Here is a 20848-nt window from a genome sequence, read left to right as displayed (position 1 = left end):
GCTAAGAAAGCTTTAGCAGCAAGGAAAAGGAGGCAGCTGGGGAGGATTAGGTAACTACATATTTGTTGAAAGACGAAAATGAAAGGGGGGGGGGGATGCATTGAGGAAAATGCAGAGAGCTGTGGAACAGAAAATGGTAGGTGGAATGTTAAGAGATAGGAAGCATGCAGAGTAGGTCAGAGAAATAACTCTAGTTAATGACATCTAGTCGAAATCAAAAAGAGATGGGCAAGTGGGGGGCAGAAAGTCAGATGGGCAGATGAGGTTAAGAAGTTTGCAGAGGCTTCGCAGAGGCCAAGTGGATGCAGTTAGCACAGGGTGGGGTCTTAATTGAAGTAATATGGGAGATGCCTTTGCCTTGCAATGGGTATAGCCCAGCTGGTGATAAATGAAGATGGAATAGTAGTTTATATACTGCAGTGAGTATCTTTAGGACCACTGCGACCACGGGACTGCCCGATGACATAGCGCTGGTTTTTGAAGCACTTTTCTGGACCATTTCTAATGGGTCATATATGAGGCCTTAATAACATGGTTTCTGTGCCACAGATTTTAATCGGTGGCTGCTGCAACCAGGTTTGCATGTTTGGTGCCGCATATGCTCTTGGGTCTAGCTAGTGGTGGTGGCATGACTGGTCAGTGGTTACAAATATGCCCGTTACCATTCGCCCAAATAGGCCACCCCATACCAACAGCCGTGGGGCGCACGCGTGGAGTGCCACTCCAGACTGCTAGACAAGCAGTCACAAGCACCAGACCTTAGGAGGATCTTAGGATCACGTGACATTTGCCAGTAAAGTAATACTGTGGTCTAGCAACCTATTTTACGCCTTTTTATTAACCCACACCGTTGATCGAGCACACGTTGTATCATCCACGCTTTCAGTGCATTATGTGTTTGAAGAATTTGCCGGTGTTACGCTAATTCAGTTCATGTTTCCAAGAGCTGTCCGAAACTTTTAGCAGAAAAATGCCATTCCTGTGCAAGTTCTCACCGTGTTAGAACTGCGGCAGAAAAAAAATGCTGCCTTTACACGAGTAATATGCAGTATTCAGAGCAAAACTGCTTGGGCTACCATTGAAAGGTGCAGCTTGCAACATGGCGCACATGTGTCTTCACAGGGCCTTCTTGCAGATGGCAGAATGAGAGCACAAAGGGGGGGCTGACAGGTATTGACGAGGCATTCATTGTTCATTCTTTGTTGTGGTATTGTTGTCTCATCCATTGTTTACTTGAGTGCTTGTCTCGTCCACACTCTATTGTCAGTGCTTGTTCGTGCTCCTGGTCTGCCATTTGCAAGAATGAATCTCGCGCAACTCTCGTTCTGCCTTTTCAAGATACCAGCTATTGCCGGTTTGTTCTTACATAGGGAGCTACCACTAAAGCTGCTGTAACACTTAACGCTGGTTGGCTACAACATGTCCCTCTGTGTCACTGTCTCCTTAACCAGAGTTGGTTATTGGCATCATCATCATCATCATTATCACAGCAGGACGAAGGCTCTTTGCACATGGGCATTCTACCAATGGGACTACTGTTATGACACTGTGATTGTCGGTGTAGTGAGGCCAGAATTTTTGTCAGTTGGTGCGTCTTCCTTACAGGGGCAGGCCAGCCAAAGAAAGTTGACGATGGAGCGAACAAAAAAGAATTTATGGTTTTGTATTTACGTGACCATACAAGGTTTCACCTTGGGGCTGATAGCACAATGGTCGCTTTTGAGACGGGGCTTACGCAAAGGATGAATACCTGACAGCGGTGTCTTTCCCTCTGCCCTCACCCGCTCAGTGGTTAGGGCGCTCGACTACTGAAATGGGGTACTCGAATTTGAACCTGACCATGGTGACTGCATTGTGATGGAGGTGAAACACACAAGGTGGCCATTAAAGTGCGTGTTACAGATTGCCATGTGGTCAAATCAATCCAGAGCTCTTCACTACACCGGAGTTATTAAGGCGAAAGACTTATTACACTGTGTTGGCCCCGGAAGTGTCCACAAAATGTGTCGCCGGTTGTGACGTCATCATTTGGTGATTTTACTCATGATCCGAAGAGTACTGTAGTGTAGTATGTATATAAAAGCAGTGTTTAAATAATGAAGTTCTGGTCATTGGTAATAACTCATGATCAGTTGTGTCATTAATTAATTTAATTAATGATCATTTAGTTTGTCACATGACTAGAAAAGTATCACGTAACAAGGTCGTGACAGTCAAGAAATATCATGTTACTATGAGAGTATCACTTGACAAGGTCACATGACAGTGAAGTTGCATGAGAATGGCTATGAAAACGCCACGTGACAGGAGTGACGCCATACCACCAATCCCACACTTGCAGGAGCACTGCAGTGAACGTGTGCCTGGCACGAGCCCGGCCTTGCTAGCAAAAGCTATACAAGGGGCGTGCAATGTACCCTGTGCAGCAGCATCGCTCAGGCTTTCGCATTTCTCCACTACAGTCTCTGCAGTGCTCTCGGAAGTTTTTCGGTTTTGTTAAGCCTCATATACCATCGCCTCTTTGCTCTCTTTTTGGTCTTCAGGCTTGCTTTTATGCACTCAGTGGTTAACTAACAGTTCCTTCAGCCGCTATGTGAGTAGGGTGACTCATCAGACTACTTTGCGCCAGTTTGCGCTGGCCTCGAGTATGTCCAGGTTTGTTGAGAGCGCTTATTTAGCAGCGTGATGTGCTTAAGCCGTACTGATCGGCTTGGTGCCTGGCTTCACTGGTGTGTCAGCGGAACAGAATTTTGTTGCAGATGTTCAGTCTCAAAAGCCTTTGTCACGTCCCTCTGATCAGCCACAGTCTGTGCCATTGCGGTGGCTGCTCCGTAGCTGCAGAACTCCAAACTTATAGGCCCAGCTGACTCCCTTTTGCTCCCTGCTGAATATTCCTTCTTTTAGAAACCATTATGTTGCCTGATAGGAATCTGCAGCTTCTTAACACTGCATACTCTGCCCATGTCCATGTACTCGTTGCGATTTGTGCTCGGCTATTGTTAATTTGGCACATTGCGTCACGGTCTGATTCGTACACGCTCTGTCGGCACGCTGTGCGGCTTGCAGCAACAAGAGAACCTCAAGTTCCTGTCGCACTTCAAGCGGAAGTTCATCATCCACACGGGCAGCCGCAAGAGGTCCCAAACTGAGGACAACAACGTGGTCGAGTTGTTCCACCTGCGTGCCAACGGCAGCCCCATCTGCACCCGATGCGTTCAGGTAGGTCCCAGAACTGCCTTTCATGCATATGCCTCAGTGCATTCTGTGGCACGGAAATTTCACGAATGCTGAAGTGAGTGAGGGTATTCCCACTTTGCTTTTGCCCCTTCCCCTTTATGTGGCAGCACGGTATTGTGTTGGGCTTGAATTGCGTTTTTGTGTGCTGTCAGTAAGTATTGGTTGCCAGTAGCAGCTTCAAAAATGATGTAAACTGTACCCGAGATGGGGTGCATTTCAGCAGACATTGGTTATTTGTGGGAAGCTCGTACTGACTAGATGCCACTGCAGTTAGGTGTTAGGACACTCTGCTGCCAAAAAAAAAAAAAAAGAAAGCCAGTGGCAGCCTTTGCATTATGGCGCAAAATGATAGTGCCTGAACTGCGAATTGATAGTATCTGTGTCCCATTTGGATGCCCCCAAAAAGGCGCAGCCACACATGCGTTCTTAGGGCAGCTTCAACACAGTACGTCTTGACTTTGAGGTGTGCTAACAAAATACTATGGATAGCAGAAAAAGCAAACTTTGCGTTCGTTTCTTGTGCTTTTCCTTTTTTAGTATTTTGTTAGCATTAGCACCCTCGAAGTCGAGATGAATTTAGATCAACTAGCTCAGTTTAAAGGTTTGAAACTTAGTATGGACACTTTTGCCTTGGCATAGGCGATGGCAGATTTTTTACTTAATGAAACTGGAGCTTGTAACAAGCGAAAACCACTTCTTCATTTTCTGTGCTCGTTGTATATCACAGTGCTAGTGTCAGTATGGAGAGTCCCGGCTAGGGAATCCGGTTTACGCCCAGCTTTATACCATCTACTATTAAAGAAGAAATTAGCGCTAACATTTGGACAAAGACAGAAGGAACACACACGACAATTGATTACTATCTACGTCTGCTCTTTAGATTATTATTTTGTGTGCTCTGTAAAAGAGGTGCCATTTTTAATGCATTCTGCTCTGCTTGCACCTCCTGTATACTTCATGAACTATTGATGCACAAGGAGAAAACCATACACCATATGTGTTATCACTATTTAACTGTAACTCGTGAAGTGAAAGGAAGAGTTGTTTGCCTTCTTTAGTTTTTTCTTCTTTCTTCTTTGAATCTTGTTGTATCGCATATTGTTAGCACTAAGGAATCTTAATGTGTAGATTCTTTTCTTGAATGCTTTTTTTTTATCTCAGTAGGAGCGCTTTGCTTTTTGCCTGGGCCTACCCACATTCTTACTTTGCAAATAAATTGAATTATGTTCAGTTGCTGTTTTGCAGACCCCTTCTAGCTCTGCTTTCAGTGGCTCAGTGTGGCTAACTGCTGACTCAGGTGATCCGGATTCGATCCCGACTGCCATAACCGCGCTTTTGATGGACATGAAATGCTAGGCGGCCTCGTGTTGTTCAATATCGTTGCACCCAGGTAGTGAAATTACTCGTAGCCCATGTCACTTTGGGACGTTAAACCAAACCAAACCGTCTCTCTTAACCCGCACCTTGTACAGTATCGCTTTTACCCATTCCAAAAGCGGTACACTGTGCCACTTTTTGTAAGCCCAAGGACAATGTGCGTGGAGTCATATCCAACTATTTTGGCATCGTGGTGCCATGTATTGCGGTGGCGCCATTGCTTCCGTTTAAAATCCGGCCGTGGAGTTTTTTAACCCCAGGCCGCCGAGTGGGCTCACTTTTGCGCGTATGCACGTTTTAATGTGTGGGAGGCAACACGTGGCATCTGATGAGATCTCACCATGTCACATCTCAGCACCAGGGCGGGCTTTCATGTGCTTTCTTGTGTAGCAGTGTTCTGTGCATGTTTTGTTCTTTTTTTTTTCTCAGATACCACAAAAACCCACGTGAAGTATCCATGGTTCATGGTCACTGTGAAAGCTCATCCTAACTTAAACACATGTTAAACAGTTTGTCTTAAGCAGATGTTTTTTTCTAAGTTAATCTTACAGGGAGCCTAGTGTATATTCATAGTAAACTTTAGTCTCATGTTTATTCTAAACTGCAAAGGAGACAGTACTTGCCGTGGGTCAGAAACAAAGTTTATTAATGAAAACAAATCCAATATTGGTGGCCATTTTTTTTACTTTGTGCATTTTCACCCTATTCAAAATTTGCTCGGTAGTTGGGGTGCTTTGTATGGATATCTCTTTCGCTTTACTTGTTGTTTTTTTTATTATGCCTGCTTACAAACTGTTGCACAAACTTCTACCTGCAACAACATGCAGCCTTGCTTTTTATGAGAGCTTTTATGTTTCATCATCTGCTTGAAACGTGCCTTTTGCATGCGACTTCTTGCAGATTCCAGCAACCGCCAGCAACCTCAACTCTGCATTTTGGTGAGCTGCTCTTCCTGCTTCTTTGGAATTTGCATTGTTCCAGATAATATTTTGGAGTCTCTCAAGTTGTCTCCTTTCTTTCTTTTTTTTTTCTTCTTCTTTTTTTCTTAATGCATTATCCTGTTTGTATCTCATTTTGCCTTAGGCAACCCCAAAACTTCTTGATCAACTAACTGTGAATTGAAATTTGTTTGGCCTAAATTTAATTTCTTTACCGCATTCTATCACAGAAAACAAATAGTGACCAGCACAATGCTTCGTCAATTTGGTAAAAAGCATACAAAGACATAAATGCGCAAGAATTACGTCTATATTTTCGGTATTGTTCACTTCTTTAGTAATTATGGTGATTCAGTTATTTGGCTGGTATGGCATGGGGTCGAACATCATGTGTTAAGGAACTGTCTTAAACCTCTCTGTGGTGAACAGGAAAAAAATATATATCGTGAGACAGTTTGATAAAACCGATATTCATGATACAAAATCTCGTAAATGAGTGCGCTGCGCTGCATATAGAAGCAGTGCAGTTCACTAAGCTAAGCGACGGCAACTCGTGCGACTTTTGCTGGAGAAACGGGGATGCCTCTTTCAAAGTTTTGACGCAGTCTTCGAAAAACTGCAAAAAAAGCGAGCACAGGTTAAGCTGGCTTTTTCACAGTGTCGTCACTAGCACACAACCGTGGCAGGTCATGCTCTAAAAGAGACTTCTTTGTGTTACAGCCATGTTGTGTGGAAAATGGTATGTCGAGTGAGAGCTCTCACCGTTTTCATCACTTCTGGGACAGTCTTCAAGTGCGTAGGGTGGTTACTTATTGGGAGACTGTGACCGCCCATGCTGCTTTATCTCTCGTGAGTGGGAGGGCAGCGGGAGAAAAGAACACTGGTGGGATATGAAACCTTGGCACAAACGCTTGCTACACCACCACTAGTCACTTGTGTAGCGTGACGAGGCCTGCGGCCTGTTGTCTGAGCATGCATTGTTTGGCACTGGGGAGTACGCCACATCTGATTTACGGCCAACCACATTCAGTATATGTAAATTTAAAGATGTATGCACTAGCTGGAAGTATTTAGTCAGGTTTGATATGGCCAGCGGTTTGCGGCATCTATGTTATGTTGAAATTTGGCTGTGTAACATGCTTGGAAAACGGGAGTAAAGAAAATCTGCTTGCTAGATTTTGTGACGCACGTGCATTACCTCATTTTGAGGTATTCATCTCATTGTGCAAGTTTTATAGAGCGAGGCATTTATCTCCATCATGTTGATTATTTACATGTGTAAGGTGCCCTGCTCTGGTTTCGTTCGATGCAGTACAGGAACCTGAAAGAAATAGTTCGCCTAATGGTTAATGCACTGTCAAGTACCATGTCTTGGCTCTTTAGTGATGTCTCTGTTGTCACCGTTGTCACTCTTATTCACGCAGTTACATTCTGAAGGTGCCCTTTGAGCAGGATGGCGAAGACGACGGCATGGTTTATGTCTGGATTGGCAGCAAGGCCGATGAGGACGATATTCGATTAACAGAGGAACTGGCGCGATCTTTGTACGGTGCGGTAAGTGTCGCTTCGTAAATTATCTATTGAATCTGCTGTGGTGGCTTGTTGACTTCGGTCTCCAACTGCTTGCGCATGTTGCACAATGCACTTGTGCTGTGTAATGCCAGAGCACGTTAAAGGGACTGAACAGTGACCAAAACATGTGAGGATATTACAGTGGAAGTGAAAAAGGTCTTGCCTCATATTGTATAGATTGAGTGCTGCAACACCCTAAAAACGAGGATTTGCCATATTAATTCAGTGGTGAAAATTGCAGAAAACAAACTGCTGAACTGCCGTCTTGCAGCAAAACACTACCATTATTGGTATAGTACCCCAGGTGACCACATCGTGGGGAAATATCACTTTGTTTAAACGCACAGCATTTTTTTTTTTTTTTGTGAATGCTTGTTATATTTTATCATATATTGCGCTGTCTTATGTGGACCCAGTAAAAAGAAGTGCTCCCTTTGCATTGCCAGTCGTGTGCCTTTAGCATTTGTCACTAAATGGTGCCACACATGTTTTGAATTTTTTGGATGAAGCAATAACCACGTTGCACTAAAACTTTCCTCTACAATGCATATGTCCATATGTCCCTGTGCTGTAACTGCCTTGAATATGGAAACTGGAATAACCACTACTCTATACTAAAAATGCCTGATGCAGCACTTTTACAGATGCGCAGTCACCATCGTATTCGCTGATCGTGATTTTCACCATTGGAACTACATAAAATCGAGTGCATACACTAATAAAAAAATTCCCGGTAGTTCCGTTGTGCTAAAAAAAAAAAAAAAATTGAACGCTCAAGTACAACGTGCGGTCATTTTAACCCCAAGTTGGCTAGATTAATCTGGAGTCCTGCACTATGCCCTCTCTCATAGTCAGTGTGTCAGTTTGGGACATTAAACATCGTGTACCACACTTTTCATTGCCATTATAGAGTGCTGTTTGCGCCAACAGTCTGCAGATGGTGTAGGTGATGCGAGCATGTGGGAGAAAGTTCTATCAGAAGATGAAAGTGTTCCTTTTTTAAAAACATATTTATTGGGCTATAAGCACACAACTTTGCTTATTACTTATGCATTTATTTACAAGTACTGCTACCTTCGTTAAAAGTGTGACAGACTGTTGGAAGTACTAGCACTGAAGAAAGTACTGCAAGGGTGACACTGTCAACATTGCAAATGGAAACCCTGGCATCACTTTTCTCATAAATGAACCTGGATGTCCAAGGATATAAAGACTGCATTTGCACATAGCACCCACCCAATCTGGTTCTAATCTTTATTTTTTCTGCTTCAAATTTCAGATGGAGTACTCGATAGTGACAGTTCATGAAGGTGAAGAGCCGGAGAACTTCTTTTGGGTTGGGCTTGGAGGAAAGGCACCATACGATGACGTGAGTACCACCTGTGTGACACCTTTTGGCATGCATGGTCTGGTGACAACTGTACATATCCTCGTCACGGATGTGTCGACTGTGTCTTGTAAGGGAGTGATTTTAAACACTTCCTTTCTTTTGACAACATCTGCAGGTGAATAAAAATAAAATTGCTACTTCAGAAAGTTTCGTCCCTGCCTCAGAAGGAGCAGCACGGGGACTCTATAACTTAGGTTTCATTGCAGGCAGGCTGATAATTCTTTGCAATTACATTTCTTGATATCAAGGAAAGGCATGCATTTTATTAGCAAGTTTTTTGCGGCAATGCTTCTTGAAAGTTCACGCCGGAAAGCGGTCATAATATTGTCACGGTTTTTTTTGCTACCCGGACGGCAGTCCAGAAGGACAGGGTCAAAGGACAGGGTTGGGTTGCTGAGGCGCAGGAGGCAGAGAACAGGCGCTTGACCAGGCAAAGCAGCGGCGGCCCAGAACCATGCACACTCCGCACGATCTTTGTCTTCTTCCCCCTTCACAACTGACGCGGTTAGCATGGGTTACAATATGACTGCATATGTACTTTGAATAAATAAATTACATTAATTTTACATATTTGGAACAGCCACACAGAAATACTCTGGAGGTTTCATAATTGTGTATTCATTACTAATAAAATTTTTGATTCACATTCTAAGGGGCAAAAGCTAGCCAATGCAGAAGTGCTCAGTGGAACCATGCATACTGCACTGAGAGACGGGATAAGATAGCAAAGTGAGTCAGTGAACAAAGTGGGTGAAAGGCATCTCAGATAGATAGATGATTTTTTTTTTTTTTTAAAGGCAGAGAAGTTGGCCAGGAAGTTAAATATCTGGCCTGCTACTCTGCACTGGGGAAGGCGAAGAAAAGAAAGAGGGTCGTGATCGCTGACGATGTGATCAGAAGAGGCATGAAAGTACTGTCACGTAGTGGGAGGCATGAAAGTACTGTCACGGAACAGATACGCGGTCCAGAATCAGAGTGATAAGCCTGTATGCCGGCGGCCGTTAAAAAACAACAAATAGTGTTTTGAAGGTTTCGCGGCATTACAGTCGAACCCGGTTATATCGAACCCGGATATATCGAATTGTGGTTATATTGAACTCGCGAAATATCCCCTTGAAAATCCCATGTAAAGGTATAGGAAAGCCGCGTCATATATCGAACTCAATTTCACCGGTAGTTCGATATATCGAACTCCGCACCACGCACTGGAAAGTGTGCCTTCCCCAAAGACGATCGCATCACTCTTGGCCGTTTGCCGCGTGACGTTTTCAAGCCACGCGCGGAAGGAATGGGAGGGGACAGTTCGGCGACAGCTGGTCTGGGCAGCGCCGCGCCCATTCCCCGAAGGCGCGCGCATCTGCAGTTATCGTTTCCCGCGCGCCAACACATGACGTTTGCAAGCCATGGGCGTGGGTGTGCCCATTCTTTTGCCGAGCTATCTCTCTCCTTCAGCACGTGCTACGCATGCGCCAAGCATGCGCCAAGCCAGCTCAGCCAGTTTTCAGACAGACGTCGGACGCTTTCTCCAGCGTGTGTTGCGAACCCTCTGCGTGCGGCGGCGCGGCGGCTGACGTGGCTATGGCGCCCGCGGATGTTCAGAAGCGGCAGCTCTCTCTCTCTCTTTTTTTTTTTTTTTGCGAGAGTCGTCCTTTCTTATCGTTGTGCTGTACGCGCGGCGTAGCGTAAGATATGGCGGCTGCGGACGTTCAGAAGCGGCAGGGTCTTTTTCTTTTCTTTTTTTTTTTTTTTTTTTGCGGAGATGTTTATTTTATTTTTTTTTTTTTATCGTTTATCTTTGCATGTATGGATCGGCAAAAGCACGCGGTCAGCTGTTGCGATCATGACGTCCGCCCCAAGCGCGGCGTGATAAATCGAACCAGGCTTGTGCAATCAAGCCATCACAGGCACTCTGCCAAGTTCGCTCCCTGCCACCGCAGGAGCTATCAAAAGATAAACGCGCCCTGACGTTATCGCTGCGCAGCATCTTGGCACGCTGTCAAGAAATGAGCTGTGGATGAGACGATCGAAACGGACTGACGCGCTCCATCGACATGCAAGCGAAAATGGTAGCGATTTCTGCCGCCGCGGCGACACAGAAACCTTGTTTTGAGCTGCCGCGGTGGCTCGAGCGGCGAGAGGGACGCAGTTCCAACAAGTTTGAAAATTTTCGCTCCGTCGCTGCCGCTCGTCGGTGAAATCGCTCAGTCGCTTGCATGTGAGCGAGCTGGCCTTAACGTTTTTTTTTTTAATTCTCGGGTGCAAAAGTGGAGGGTGGGTTCATTATGCGAGTGGGTTGATTACGCGACAAATACCGCATCGTAAGTGCCGTCACAAGCCGATTTCTGTATATCGAATTATTGATATATCGAACTATTTTGCGATCCCCTTCGAGTTCAATATATCCGGGTTCGACTGTATATACAGGAATGCTAACTTGTATCAAAATTAAGAGCTTAGTCCCGTGTCACCCAAGAAGCAGCAAAAAGCCCACATTGCCCGTAGTGCTTTGCATTTCTCCGTGCAAGCGCCTAGTAGTCAGTCCTCTAAGAGAGAGGCCTACTGCGAAAACACTTCAAGGAAGCAGCTGGCGCTAACATTTTGCACGTGTATCGTGGACGCGCCACATGTAAAGACATCTTAGTACCAAAAAGAAGAAACAGGCTTGGGCAGGGTATGTAATACAAAGAAAAAATAACCGATGGTAGTTGATGATAACAGAATGGATTCCAAGGCAAGGCAAGCATAATCGAGGTCAGCAGAGGGGCAGATGAGGTAGGGAAAATTGCGGGAGTAACGTGGTTGCAGCTGACACTGGACAGGCTAAATTATGAGGAAGGTTGTTTTTCTGCAGTCGGCATAGTTGGGCTGATCATGATGGTGATGAAAATGATTTGAGCGCTGAGCAGTATCTTCTTGCACTTGGGAGAGCCCTTTATGCAAAGGCGGATGTAAAATGCCTGCACCCGTTGCTCGCTGCTTGCAACATCTTCACGTTTCTAGTTTCCCCCAGCTGTTCACTTGCTCACCCATGGTACCTGACCGTTGTCTCGCACTGCACTGCTCGTTCGCAGGAGGCGGATTTCCTTCAGCACGCTCGCCTCTTCCGGTGCTCCAACGAGAAGGGCTACTTTGCAATCTCAGAGAAGTGTGCAGACTTCTGCCAGGACGACCTGGCCGACGACGACATCATGATCCTCGACAACGGCGCGCAGGTGTTCATCTGGGTTGGCTCTCGGTGCAGCGAGGTCGAGGTTAAGCTAGCCTACAAGAGTGCCCAGGTGAGGAGGAGGGCTTGTTCAGCGCACGGTGGATTCTGGCACGCGGCTGGCATCACTGCCCTGAGCAATCTGCAGCATTGTTGTAATGAGGTTACAAAAAGGAAGATCTAAGGTTTTTGAAAACAGCCCATGGAAATGGGGGTGAGTGAAATGTGCCAGAGTCCGAGGAAAGTAGCAATAATAAATTGGTTCAAAGGAAGGGAAAGGCGCAGTATCTGCCACACTTATCTCCGTGGACACCTGAACTGCGCCATAAGGGAAGGGAGGAAGGTGGGGGTGAAAGTGGAAAGAGGGAAAGGGGAGCTGGGTAGTGGAGGGCTAAGGAGTAATTTCAACCACCTGGGGATGTTTAAGGTGCACTGACATCGCGTGTTAAAGATCCCCAGGTGGTCGAACTTACTCCGTAGCCCTAGGAACCTGATTAAGGAAAAAAAGAAATGCATGCTTTGTCATAAAATTCGGTAATTGGTTGGCAGGCAGTGACGTCACCAGACCAGAAATTAATGTCACTAGACTGGAAGTGACAATTCTGCATGTCTGTGTATCTTCACTGCGTCTGTGTAGCCACCACTGGCAACCTTCGGAAAAGCATTAGCCAACAGCTGGAATGCCCAAAGGGGTGTCCTGCTGTGCACGGACAGACTTGTAGGGGGCTGCAGACGCAACCATAAAAGAATGATGCAAAATGCAATTTAAAAGCATCAACAAATTCTAATGCTGTCACATTGCCAACACAATGTTATTGGGCGTCCCTGCGAATTTTTCATGCCATATTAGATACGTTTGCTTTAGGATAATTTATAACGAAGCTTATATGCATACCTATATCCAGCACATTCCACCCTAACGAAATCCAGCATGAAGGAATAGATTGTAGACAATTCCTTTCTTGTCAGAAATGTTTTTCTAACCGTGGTTAGTTGTAGTACTACTTACTCTTTGATGCAGCTGTGTCACCAACCAGAGAGCACTGACTAGATGCAAACAAGTACCTGTATACGCGTGTGCTGTGTCCTCCTGGCATGTGCGTGCTTTGCATGAGGACAGTGTTAGACGAAGGTGACACTTTCTTTTTCAAAATGAGCTGCTTTACAGGACTGACTATCATTTTACTTCATTTAAAGATGAAGCTCTTTATGTATAGTGCCGACGCGGTAATTGATTCCAGACCAGCACAACCGGTGGCTAACCAGTGCATCCCACTTAAACTGAAAATTCCAGATGTTCTCTTTGTTTTCTCGCATTGTTTACGTGTGAAAGAGCACATTCGGATTGTGAAGGTTGTCTCAGCCGGCAGCCTTTCACTGTGCTTGTCACAGGAAATCTTAGTGTATGCATGAGATTGCAGTGGATTAGAATTTGGATAGTGTGCAACAAAAAGGAGATTGGGGACGCAGTTGTTATAATCATTTCAAGATGGAACGAGAAGTTTATTTTTGGCACTGAGGTGGAACAAGAAGTCTATTTAGGTAGAAAATTTCGGCGGAACTGTATTGTATGGTCATGTGTTGTTTGTGGACTTCTCCTTTCAGGTGTATGTGCAGAACCTGAGGGTAAAGCAGCCAGAGCTGCCACGGAAGCTGATGCTCACCGTCAAGGGGAAGGAGTCGCGCCGGTTTACAAAGTGCTTTCATGGATGGGGGGCCTACAAGACTGTCGCTGAATAAGAGCACCGCCTTCCACTGCCACAGCCCACCGATCAGCCATCAAGCTCTGCCAAGGCCAGTGAACGAGTAGTCAGGCCAGCGGAGCGGCCGAACCACATTCTCCCGAGTAGAGTAGCCATCTGCCCATTGACGGCGTGGTTGGGGGCAGTACGACCAAAGTGGTTGTGACGCTTAAACCGCGGTGTTGCTAATAGAAAATAGGTATCTCACTTTTGTCTCTTGTAAATGACCAGCACATCTGTGCTGAAGTTTTCCACCATACTGTACTAAAGGCATTAGGTTTCATCGAAACTGAAATTGCTCCATTTGCCGGCTTTGACTCTGAACGTGTTATCTCGGTGAGCAAGCATGATCTCCTCTGTCATTGCACCATCTCGCTCGCTAGTAGGCCCTTCATTTAACGAGGAAGTGCCGTATTTGCTCGCGTAATGAACCCACTCACACAATGAACCGACCCCCCTCTTTTGCCGCTGAGAGTATGAAAAAAGTCGGCGCATCCATGGTGCACGGTGCACTCCTTGGCAGTGATAACATTCCCGGTGTGTTTATATTTTGACGTTAGCTCCAGCGATTGGGGTGACCAGAGGGGGAAACTTGACAGTGTGCCAGTTACGTTGACAGGAGAGCTAGTGGTCGCTTGCTCAGCCCGTCCAGTTGCACATTCATTTGCTTTATCATACTGGCCAATGCCACAGAACCATTGGAACGAGTGGTAGTAATAAAGTCAGTGAAAGTTTTTTGTGTAATAAACTCTCCCCCCAAACTGACATTAATTCTTCGTAAAAAAAGAAAAAGTGGATTCTTTACGTAAGTAAATATGGTACTGGCCACTACGCTTGGGAAAGGTATTTTTTCTGAAATTTCACATCACTTTTGTCCCTTTTTAAGTGTGCAATGACAACTATGCATTCTGGTTTAGTTTGCAAGACCCACAAAAGTGGTGCTACAAAATATAGCATTGGTCAGAACCAGTCTGTAGACAAAGGCTTTTTTTTGTGGCAACTTTACGTGCAAGCACTCTAACATTTGTACCTGTCTCCATTAGCAAAGCGACGGTCAGCGTGCCCACATCAGGGAATGAGACCACTCTACTGCTGCTGTTGTGTGTGCACACAACATGTATCGCGTGAGGTCACAAGTTCATCCCACAGTACTCGCTAGCTTTTATATGTGGGTCATCTTCCATAGATGTTCAGCGCCAAGGTTTTCAGAGTCATACCCAAAGGTGCTGTATAGACATTGCTGAAAGATCAATGTAGCTTTTTCAAAAAGATCTCCACAGTTGGACGTAGCGCGGGAAAACATGCTTAACATGGCTTTTCTGATTTTGAGTGGGAGCTGTTTAAGGGGCTTAACACTGACCAAAATGTGTTGTGGTATTTGCGGTGTTGATGAAAAGGCCTTACCTTATAGTGTATAGACTTAGCACTCCAGTATCCAGGAAATGAGGATTTGTGATTTTAATTTGGCATTGCTATTCCTTTTTCTGTTAGGAATGCTCATCATATTTTATTATATTTTGCACTCTCTACAGAGCGTGCTTCAACAAAGAAATGGTGGGGGCTTAAGCTAGGCTTGAACCTAGCTTATGATTGAAAGGTCTGTTAAGCATGGTTTAGCAAGGTTGTACACAATTTGACAGTTTTAATTATGGGGACAGTCAAGCTTTACCTTCGCAGTGGATGCAACAGTGCCTTTAGCACCACCTTTTCATACCGAAATTTTTAAAATATTTTTTTGTTTTAAGTTGGTTTTGGGAGGAAGGAAAGTGCATTGTCTGTCACTTTTTTGATGGACACGCCTATGCTTAATTAGGTCAAGGTCATTTGGACCCAGTGAGGCAAAATCCGAAGTTGCACCCCGAATAGAGCTCAGACTAAAAACAGTCTTTCGCATCGCCTATGATGTGCTTTCAGTGTTTGTGCCACTATATGGCACCACGGTGTTTTGAATTCTTTGGAAGAAACTGCAATTACATAAGACGTACCTTCCTGTGCCGTAGCAGTTAAGTTTGGAAGCTGATATGGACGCTGCTGTACTCTAAAATTGTCTAATTACTGTCTGGCAGGTGAAATTTATATCAATTTTCACTACATCATTTTTGACAATGCCCAACGTCATTGCAGTTACTGCTCATCGTTTTTAGCTTCAGCCTACATAAAAACGAGTGTGTGCGCCGATCGAAAAATTGTCAGTAAACATTTTGTACAGCATTTCTAACAAAACCGCTGAGAAATCGACCACATTGGACAGCGAGCTTTCCATTGTGCTGAAAAAAAAAAATTAATGCCTAATATTCCAGTATTCGGTCTCTTGAAGGGCTCATTTCCCAATTACTGTACTGCTTAACATGCAGGACAAAATGAGCAGCCAAAAGAAGTGGCTCTGTTTGCTACCCCACAGGCTTGCGATGTCGTCCGTGTGCAGCACTGTAAACTATTAGTGGTTGCATCGCTATGAAACAGAGGGCAGGGCAAATGTTATAACCAAGTGTAAACAGCTTTCGCTGAGTATCGCGTTACACAGGCACGGCGATTGCCAGAGTGAGTGTCTTTTTTTTTTTTTTTTATGGAGTATGTACAGTTCTCTGAAAAGATTAGTTGGGAACTTTGACTTGTGCTATGTGCCATGGTGCTTTGCTGTCACAGAACCAAAGTCATATTGTAGTTTTTCAGCACCACACATTATTTCAGCACTTGGGTGGGGCAATAATTTATTTAGATTTTGTGTGACAATACTTTTTTACCAAAGGTGAGAGGCTGGGTGCTACTAAAGTGGCTACATGAATTGACTTGGATGTGTGAGGTATATATTTGCAAGTTGGGCCTTATATCCGGGTGCTATGTGTTTGAAGGAAGACCGATTCCAAAGTGTTTGACATGGATATTAGTTGGTGGAAATAGTAACAAGCAACATCTCGTGGCCTTGGTTTTTAGAGTGCAAGTGGCTGCGTAAGCTTTAAGGACATGGTTGTTTTGAAGAGTCCGTGGAAGCAAATGCTTGCATCTGTTCAAAGAAGCCAGGTGCATTTGTGTGTGTTACTGCTCTATTGTCCTTTGTAATTCCAACTTGCCAACCTTACTTATTCACAGCACCCGTTTTCTGAAAAATTCTGTGGCTGCCCGTATTGCGAGCAACAAAGTTCGACCACTGTTGTGATAACTAATCCATGTCAAACTTTGAGAGGTGGACAAAGTTTGTGCTCAAGCTATGACGTATTTCCTAAATGTGCGAAATGATTGTTGACATGATTGTCGAAGGCTTATGAATGCTGTCGCTTCTTTTTTAACTTATTTATAATGTAATATACCATATTCAGTGCCTTGGAGAAGTGTGTTTATATGCTATGTGTGTGTATTTGTACGATGCTGTGTTCCTTTCTTGCATAAATTAAAAAAATGATACATGTGTGTCTGTCTCATGTCTTTATTTCTACCATAATAAAAACAATGGGGTCTTGTAGATTTGAAAATTTACAGTAACTCAGTTTATGCCTGAGTCAGTGTTAATAAAAGGGTGTGAGGTTTGAGTGTTAGGCCACAATGTTCACGCCATGCAGTCGGCACCTGCATGCAAATATTATTACATGCAGCTGCTTCTCCAACACCTAGAACTCTTTCTTTTTATAAAGCGTAGCTGATAAGCTGAAAATAAAAAAGCTTGAGGGGTTCAACACCCCTGAGCCGCATGTTAAGCGATAGCTCTGTTGATATTGCCGATTGCTGACATGACACTATAAGGCATAATGCTCTTGTTGCGGCTGTAGACTCTGGCTGAGCCTCCACCACTGCCTTACGATATGGACAGAGGAAGAGAACGATGCAAAGTTTATTGGTGGTGGTGATTCATCGGAAGATGCAACGCTGGTTTCGATGCTTATTGTAATAATTACTTCCATGTTGTAATGATTATGAACACAGTCTTGTGTGTGAAACTGCCACGGTTTCTATGTTTATTGATAAAATTGGTGCAGTGGAAAGCTCTAGAATAATTTGACCACCTGATCTTTAACCTGTACTGACATCACATATCAGCAGCCGCGTTCGAACCCGACCGCTGTGCCCACATTTCGATCAAGACACGCAAAGGAGTCTTTGTGCTGTGCGATGTCGGTGCACGTTAAAGATGCCCAGGTGGTCGAAACTACGCTGCAGACCTTCATCCCTTCACGCGGTTAAGGTATCCACCCAGAAGTATGACAGATACTGCGCCTTTCATTCATGCGGTGTGTACACGATGTTGCTATGTGATTGCTATGCTCAAGGCATTGCTGTACTCAAGGTCAAATTTCAAAATAACGCAACCTTGAAGAATGCTAGCAGTAGAACAAATGCCCTAAAATAGTGGTGTGTCTGAGCTGCAGGGCTCTATTTTTAGGCCACGGCAGCTGCCTACTACTGCAGTTTGGTAAACAATGTTCTTATAAAACATGATGTATGGTGAATTCCTGGAGCATTATGCATGTCTCAAACATATGTTGTGCAATTCTGGAAGCTCATTCGAACATCATGCACATTGTAGCAGTTACATTCTACCATGTGTTATTACTCGAATAACTTGCACAGAACAATGAATTCTTTCACATTTGTACCTCACCGCGGTTGTATTGTACCCAAGGTGGGATGGCTACCCAAGGATGTGGGATAGAATCCCGGCCACGGCATCCTCATATTGATGGAGGCGAAAAGCAAGGCACCCGTGTGCTGCGCGACGTCAGTGCAGTCTAAAGAACCCCGGTCAGTCTTGGTGCCCTCGGCTGGCTGGCTGTGAAATGATACTTGCAGTACTGCATAAAAGCGGTTGACTGCTATTTACAACGGCTTCTGACCTATTCAGAGCGCTGGCAATTCATCTCGTTTGTCACCAAGGGCTCTTCGTACCCGCCCGGGGAATGCTTGTGCTGAAAGGTTAGCGGAACAACGTTTGTTCACAAGCTGCGCACGTATTGCGCCGTTTCATTAAATTGTTTTAATACATTAGTACAATGATCGACAACGGCACGCATTGTCTCATTCTGTCATAGTTTATTTCGACGAAAACAAAACGAGGTCTAGAGCTTCGAAGCAATCTACGATAACGTAGTTGACGTCGCTCTCGACGCAAATGTGGCATTAGTTTCAAAGGTTTATCTAGAACGTTCGCCAAGCCGCATGAAAAAGACTAGATCGGTGGTCTACTACGTAGAACACGAGAAAAGTCAGCAAGGTTTCACTTGGGTCACTACGCTCAACAAACGACGAAACGCAGAGGTTCGCCACATAACGATGATCAGTAGATAACGTAGAATAAAAGGAATCACATCAGCCGTCATCGTCGTCGTCATCCGGCACGAAAATGTCGTTCTCTTCCAAAAAGGCAGCGCCTTCCTTGCTGATGGTAGCGCCGATATAGAGGCCGGGCAGCACTGTCAGCAGGGCCCTCAGGAATCCGAAACTCGATATCTCGGGCTCAGGGAGCATGGCGCCGGAGTTGTAACAGACCCGGTGGCGAACTTGTCGCACGGTCGGCCCGGATTTTGTCAGCGCCGACGTGGTCTTTTGAAATCCCAGCGTTGACGAAACTAGCAATTTTCTGACGACGGCCGCCATTGTGGAATTTTGTGCAAGGTATATGTACAATGGTAGCGAAGGTTCCATAGGCTCCCATTGGTCCAAAAAATGGCGGCTCATGGGCACCGCCATATTGGGGGGCAACTACGTATGAGTGACGTTGAATGACGTCACGCATACGTATGTTTTTAGCGCGAATTTTAAAGTGGTCGTTTTAAAGAACCCGCCTTTTCAAGCCGGTATCTCATGAAGGTTGCCTTTCAGTGCGCACCAACCTTTTCCAGTCAAATGTGCTCGAGTTCCTGCTAGTTATGGCCTTGGTAATGTGCAATTCGGAACCCAATGAAAGTTACTGGCAAAGAAGGCAGCATAGAAAGGCAGCAACACTTTCAGACGCTGGCTTATCTTGGCTGGCTAAGAATACAATCATGCATGATTCGTAGGGGAAACCTTTGTGGAAATACTGGTGCTACTACTTTTGAGTACAAGGTATGATGCACAAAGCACAGGCTCAAGTGCACAGTTTGCAATACAGTGTACGGCAAGTATGGTTTTCATATTCATGCTTTATTACAGCAACCAAACAAATACAGTAATAAACCACACCAACAAAAAATACACGTCACAGGCAGCTCAAGCAGTAGTTTCTTTAAGCTGGCTATTCATCTGAATGGTCACAGTGCGGATAGAAAAAAGCCCTGCAGTTCCACGAACGTTGCCAGGTAGGAAATTGAAAAGCATAGAAGACAAGTGCTGCTTCAATTGAGGCAAACATGACATGACATAAGTAGGCGCATCAACACGGGTCGCAGCTTTTTTGACGACAGATACGCAGACGGTTCGAAGTGCTTGAAAAAAAACCCCGCAAGTCTCGCAGCTGCCATGGTGTCTTCTTCTCCAGGCTGACGTTGTGGTAGCACCCACGCTCACGCTCGGCACCTGGACGTGATGCAACGTGCACGTTATTCACAATTGCGCCGTAAGGAATACTGCATACTCCAAACGCCAATGCGTCATTATTCCTGTCAATGCTAACTGCAGTACATTATATTTCCATTATATCTGAACTATGGTAGTAAATGCTCGCCCCAAGCTCTCAGCGCCTAAGAGTGCGGTTACGTACGCTCGTCCTCATGGCATGCGGGTAGCTATACTTTTCTATGGTTAAGATTGACGAGAATGAAGTGCGTTTAAAGTTACCCTAACGGTCATGCATATGCAGGATAGCAATAAGAAGACAGGCAGTAACTCCTGAGTGAATTCAGTTAAAGCACCCTCAAGGCCGCGCATATACACGTGGCTGAATTTTGATACTACCAGTTGCGAGGGTCAAATTGGCTTCGCGGTGTTGGAAAACTATACAGTGTTGTGCTCAGACTTGTCAGGCAGCACAATTGGTTTTAAATTGGCCTTCCGGTCAGTGGCATGCGCGTGGTTGCTCCTGAGAGCCCGGTATAAAGTTAACGCTGGTGATAGCCGGCTGCATGAAACTCACCATAAATCAGACAAATGGTGGGCCTGGGGGGCCTCCTTCGCACAGCTCAGCACTTAAAGTGTGTGCCCTGTAGTGTATTACATAAATATCACCGAAAAAATGAAGCCACGTGCGCACGAACTGGTTACAGAAACAGAAGCCCAAACAAACAGAAACAGAAGAAACAGCCCAACGAAAGCATTCAGAGCATACCTAGAGCAGACGCCTTGTAGCAGACGACACTGACAACAGCTCACCTGTGAAAGTCCAGCGGGAAGCGGTGTAGCTTGACACCGACGCCACTGTCCATGCTGTCGCAATGTGCCACGGCGTATCGTTTCTTCACACGCCGCAAGCTCATCTTGG

At 45.1% G+C, this 20848-nt stretch overlaps 2 protein-coding genes across 3 annotated transcripts in view; one reads left to right on the top strand and one right to left on the bottom strand.

The window, feature by feature from the left end:
- The window catches only part of fliI (FLII actin remodeling protein), a 52167-nt gene extending 35300 nt beyond the window's left edge, over positions 1-16867 (top strand). For both annotated transcript variants that reach the window (XM_084604123.1, XM_084604122.1), the window contains 6 exons: positions 3067-3219; positions 5515-5552; positions 6977-7106; positions 8404-8493; positions 11586-11792; positions 13325-16867. In XM_084604123.1, the coding sequence (XP_084460249.1) occupies positions 3067-3219; positions 5515-5552; positions 6977-7106; positions 8404-8493; positions 11586-11792; positions 13325-13459 (753 nt within the window). In that variant the 3' untranslated portion in view covers positions 13460-16867. The remainder of the gene's footprint in view (positions 1-3066; positions 3220-5514; positions 5553-6976; positions 7107-8403; positions 8494-11585; positions 11793-13324) is intronic.
- A 1575-nt stretch (positions 16868-18442) lies between these two features.
- On the bottom strand, positions 18443-19062 carry LOC146189217 (essential MCU regulator, mitochondrial-like). The gene has a single exon (XM_084604121.1). The coding sequence runs from the start codon at positions 19045-19047 to the stop codon at positions 18760-18762; it is 288 nt and encodes a 95-aa protein (XP_084460247.1). The 5' UTR covers positions 19048-19062; the 3' UTR covers positions 18443-18759.
- Between the last annotated feature and the right edge of the window lie 1786 nt (positions 19063-20848).

The sequence above is a fragment of the Amblyomma maculatum genome, chromosome 5 (assembly GCF_055883805.1).
Source record: "Amblyomma maculatum isolate TAMU_Amacu chromosome 5, ASM5588380v1, whole genome shotgun sequence".
Taxonomy (NCBI): domain Eukaryota; kingdom Metazoa; phylum Arthropoda; class Arachnida; order Ixodida; family Ixodidae; genus Amblyomma; species Amblyomma maculatum.
This window is presented reverse-complemented; position numbering and strand designations above follow the sequence as displayed.

What these genes read in the sequence shown, in the direction of transcription:
- LOC146189217 (XM_084604121.1), bottom strand. Translation starts at nt 19,047, where the DNA reads ATGGCGGCCGTCGTCAGAAAATTGCTAGTTTCGTCAACGCTGGGATTT.